This window comes from Gavialis gangeticus, unplaced genomic scaffold (genome assembly GCF_001723915.1).
Source record: "Gavialis gangeticus isolate Ggan-Ray unplaced genomic scaffold, GavGan_comp1, whole genome shotgun sequence".
Taxonomy (NCBI): Eukaryota; Metazoa; Chordata; order Crocodylia; family Gavialidae; genus Gavialis; species Gavialis gangeticus.
Genome location: NW_017728973.1, coordinates 5281241 through 5286219, shown reverse-complemented (window position 1 = coordinate 5286219; position 4979 = coordinate 5281241). Strand labels below are relative to the sequence as shown.

Sequence of the window (4979 nt, the reverse complement as noted above, 5' to 3'; positions counted from 1 at the left end):
TTGATTTTCCTGGTGTGAAGTGGGGGAAGTTTATCACAATCAAGCCTTTCCCATAGGGAGAACTAGTAAGATTGGGATTCTTTAGCTCCCGTCCTTGTACGTGTATGTAGTCAAGGAGGAAGAGCAGCTCACCGGGGCAAATCGAGAAGGAGTGCAGCAGTGGGATCCCTCCCCTAGCTGTTCCATGTGAGCACTCAATGTGGGGTCTGCTCCCCTGCTTTCATGTGGGGAGCCCAGGGGGTGAGCACTGCCACAGCCACTTGTACCCCTTTGCCCTGCTGCTGCTGAATTCAGCAGTGAGGAGGAAAAGGGAAGGACAGACAGCAGCAGTGTTCATCCCCTGAGCCCCAGAGCTGTGCCAAAGCAGGGGCTACCACTAGCCCCTGCTCTGATCAGTTGGTGAGTTCAGAGCTCACTGCTCATGCTGAGCTGGAGCCCACATTGATGGGGCAGTGAGCTCAGAACTCACTGTGCACCCATGGCACACCTGAAGTGGCAGGGGAAAGCTGCAATCCCCTTGCCCAGTTCCTGGGTCTGCTACAACCAGCTCAGAGTGGCTGCTGGGCCTGTGAGCTATTCTGAGCTCCAGCCAGTGCCTTCAAATGTGGCTCCCTTGGTGCAGCTCTGTCTGCATCCAGATGAACCCCCAAGGAGCTTAAAGGGCAGGGAAACCTTGCCAGCATGGTAGGGCTGCAGTAGAGGTGAGTGCAGCTGCTCTGTGAACCTCCCGCTCCTATAGGCCTTGCTCCAGTTGTCTCCAGCTTTGCTCTGTGTTCACTACCAGGTTTGACTATCACTATCAGCCTTATTTCTTGTTTTACTTGCCATTAAAAGAGCACAGAGATAAGACCTAATAATAATGAAACCACAGTAATACCCAATCCTTCCTTTTGTATGCCACAGAAGAAGACAAGTCACCGCTACAGCCTCCCAACACCCTGCCAGAGCTCCCCGCTCAGCACAGGTGAGTTGAGACTCCCACACCCCTTTCAACTGCTTGAGGGATGTGCAGGATTCTGGGCCTGGACAAAGATGTATGAGCCAGCATGAGCCCAGTGTCCTTGTACTTTATGCCCAGTGCCAGCTGGGTGTGAAATACTTGTGCATGAGCATGGACATGTGTTGCCCATACTCCGCACTGGGGCAAACAAAGTGGAGGCAGCCTGAATCAGGGCCCTTCCTGCCTTCAGGTCTGATGAGCTTCGATAGTCACACAACCAAGTGTGCCCCAAGGGATATTTCCCCACCTTGGGTTATCAGGGAATTACAGAGCTGGATCAAAGCCATCCCTGCTCCTGGCTCTTCCATTGCTGCTAGCTAGAGAATGCACTACTGAAAGTGTGTCATATTCACCACCTGAATTCACTGCAGGGCTCCTTGTGGGCCAGATCTGGCCTAGGGCACATGGTGGCTCCGACTCTAGCTCCGGCTTAGGGCATGTGGCAGCAGCAGGGCTGGTGCCAGGAGAAGTAAAGCAAACATGGTAGTGGCAACAGGCCAAGTGGCTGCAGGGCAACTGGGGGCTGTATCAACCCTTGCTGCCCTCCTGCCACTGATTGCTGTGTCCACCAGTGCCCAAGGGCCTCAGATTCTAGGGCAGACCATGCCCCCTTGGCCATGCCCCACAACTCCATGACCCATCAGTAGCCTGGCAGGTCGAATAGAGCAGCTCCATGGGCCACATCTAGTCCACAGAGTCTGTTTGACACCCCTGTCCTAGTGGCCAAGGCCCTGGCTTGGGACTCAGGAGAGCTAAATTCTCTTCCTGTCTATGCCACAAATTCTCTGCATGACCTTGGACAAGTCTGTTCATCTGTCTGTGCCTGGATTTTCCCTCTCACCATTTGTTTTGCTTACTGAGACTCTGCTCTCTGAGGCAAGCACTTTCTTTTCCTGTGTGGTCTGTGGAGCCCCGAGCACAGCTGGGGCTCTGATCTCAGTGCCTGCAGATAGACCAGGTTCTCATTTACTTATTTGTACTGCAAGGATGCTAAGGGGCCCCAAACATGAGCCAGAACCCAGTGCACCAGGCAGTGTACAAACACAAAACCAAAGGACAGTTCCTGCCCCACAGAGCTTACTTATCATCTCAGTAAATACCCACAGACATATGACACTTTTAAGTCTGCCACCCCCCAGTGAGAAATCTTTCTGAGGGGACAGATTTATGAGAGAGACAAATAAAAGCATTTCCCCCCACTAACACTTCCTTTGTTCCCAGCCATCCATCGAACCCAGCCATGGTTTCATGGGCGGATTTCAAGAGAGGACTCGCAGCGACTGATCATCCAGCAGGGACTAGTAGATGGGTAAGGGAACTCCAACTGCTCTCTGTTAACCCAGGATGGGAGTTAACTCAAAGGACTTGCTGCTACAGGATGTTAGTGAACACAAGGGCTTAACAAGAACCCCAAAGAAACTAGCTCAGTTGTGCCAACATCTACAGTTTTAGCCTCTATCTATTTGGTATGAAAGCCCCAGTTCTGAGATTCAAGTGATGATGTAGAGCAGTAATTCTCACTCAGGGTGCTGGGGCACCCTGGGGTGCCACCAAATCCTTTGAAAGATGCTGGGAGATGTGAGGAGGTAAGTAAGGAGGAAATAAGCAGATAAAACCCAGGCTCAAGCCAGTCCCTGCCTGGCCAGTCCTCCACCCCTATTGCCCTTTGCAAAGAGGTAAGCACTGCACTATACATACATTCATTTTTGAAATTGGGTGCCACCCAATTCACAAAAGTTATGGAGGGGTGCCTTGAGTCCAGTGAGGGGTGCCTTGGGTCCAAAAAAGGTTGAGAACCACTGATGTAAAGAAAATGCTTGCTTTTTAAAAAAAGCGAGATTGTAACCTTTGTAGTTATTGATAAAAATTGCCACACATGACCCAGAAAGCTTGAAAACCAGAAGGCCAACATCAACCCTTCCCACAAGCAACTTAAGAAATGGTCTTGAGACCTTTAAGCCCATCCTGTAATATTTTTGAGAACATTACTCTTGTTTTTTGAACAACTGGCACTTGCAATACTAGATAATATAAGCTCTAGCAGCTGTGTTAGGGAGGATACAATGAGGAGGGCATCCATTCTTTATGCTTCTGGGAACCCACCAGTGTTGGTTGTCAGGAGGAAATCCCCACTTCTTGGTGCAGGGTTGTGCTGTTAAGCAGGATTTTGTGCCTTCTTGTTTTCTGTCACAGGCCCCTGGCAGAGATGAGACCTCTGGCAGGACTCACTGCACCCTGTAGCCCTGACAGGAGCTTTAGCTGCTTTCAGCAGTGTCCCAGGTGTGGCTGTGCTGTTTTCAGCTGAGCTTACCTGCAAACTCGAATGCTTCTTGGGCCACCCCTGGTGGGAAGCAGATGGTGGGTGGGGAGGGGCAGCATGTGGGTGACACCCTTTCCTTGTGTCTTCCAGGGTGTTCTTGGTTCGAGACAGCCAGCGGAACCCCAAGGGGTTCGTCCTGTCCTTGTGTCATCTGCAGAAAGTCAAGCACTATCTCATCCTGCCAGTGAGTGCCCCTTCCCCCTCTCCACAGATGCTCTAACCTGCAGGTGCAGGGGCAGGGGAATTAGTTCTGGGGGGACTTCCAGCCAGTCCCAGCAGGGGATGTTGTAGGAAGCAGGGCAGACCACTGACCATGGGAAGTTCACTGCTGCTCCTGTCCCAGCCTGTCCCAGCAGGGGGTGGTGTTGCAAGCAGGGCAGGAGCCCTGGTGGGGGGAAGCTCCTGTCATCCTGCAGAGCTCCACAAGCCAGAGGTAGCCCCAGGAAAGATCCCAGCCATGTGGGTACCACCTCTGGCCAGCACAGGCAGTGAGCAGAGCCCCATGTAACAAGGGCCTGATACCTGCCCCCTGTTTCTCTGCAGAGCGAGGAAGAGGGGAAACTTTACTTCACCATGGATGACGGGCAGACACGCTTCACTGACCTCATCCAGCTGGTGGAGTTCCACCAAATCAACCGGGGCATCCTGCCCTGCAAGCTCAGACACTACTGCACCTGCGTAGCCTTGTGACAGGCCTGGTGGGCAGCGGGCCTCCTGGCTGGGCCTCCATGAGCCACAGCCAACAGGCAGTGAGCAGGATCTCTGGACTTGAGCTCCAGGATCAACTCCAATTGTGTGACCATCCCCTGCTCTGCCTGGGCCAAGCCCATGGCACCAGGCAGGGGAAGGACAGGGCTGGCGCCCTGTAATCTACAGGGTGTAGCCAGTACCAGGAGAAAGTCCCAGTAAGGTAAGCGCCAGGATGGCACCTCTGGGATGGACAACCTCTGAGGAGCCTGAACATGAAGCAAGGAATCACAGTTCAGGAAGGGGTGCTTCATCCAGGGCTTCCAGGAGACTGAGGCCTCAGGGTGGTAGTGGGGGCTTATGCCCCTCTCTCTGCCCCATATCCTTCTGCTATGGTATCCTTCCATCTGCACCCCACTTCCCCTTTAATTCTGCTCTACCCTGTATCTCTGTACTCTCGTATCTCTCTGTCTCTCCAATCCTCCTCCCCAGCTTCTGTCACCCTGGTATCCCTGGCCCCTGCATCTTTCTGCACCTGTATTGTTCTACCCTGGCCCAGCTCTGCCCCTTGGTTCCTCCACCCTTATAAGGCTCCCCTACCTTCCACTCTGTATCCCTCCCTCTCCATCACCCTGCACCTCCCCACTCCATATCTTTCCACCTTGTCTTCCTCCCTCCAGCACCAAATCCCTCTGGCCAGTATCCTTCCACTCCTGTAACCCACCTCACCAGTATCTCTCTGTTCCTGTCTTTCCCTTCAATTCTTGGCCTTTTGGCTGAGATGAAGTGACAACTTAATCATACACATGCCTGCTACTTATATCATGCATCTTTACCCTCCCTGTATCACTCCATATCTCTATCCTACCTTACTTTCCCCTGTATCCTTTCCAGCCTAACCCTCCCCACCTCATGTTCCTCCCCGCCAAGCCACTGTACAGCTTTGGTTCCTAGAGTTTCCCCTCCCTGCCA

General features: G+C 52.8%; 1 protein-coding gene across 5 annotated transcripts in view; it reads left to right on the top strand.

Moving 5' to 3' along the window:
* Positions 1-4968, top strand: part of GRB7 (growth factor receptor bound protein 7) — a 64129-nt gene extending 59161 nt beyond the window's left edge. For all 5 annotated transcript variants that reach the window (XM_019507167.1, XM_019507176.1, XM_019507158.1 and 2 more), the window contains 4 exons: positions 904-964; positions 2222-2309; positions 3411-3504; positions 3864-4968. In XM_019507167.1, coding sequence (XP_019362712.1) covers positions 904-964; positions 2222-2309; positions 3411-3504; positions 3864-4010 — 390 coding nt within the window. In that variant the 3' untranslated portion in view covers positions 4011-4968. The remainder of the gene's footprint in view (positions 1-903; positions 965-2221; positions 2310-3410; positions 3505-3863) is intronic.
* Positions 4969-4979: the final 11 nt, after the last annotated feature.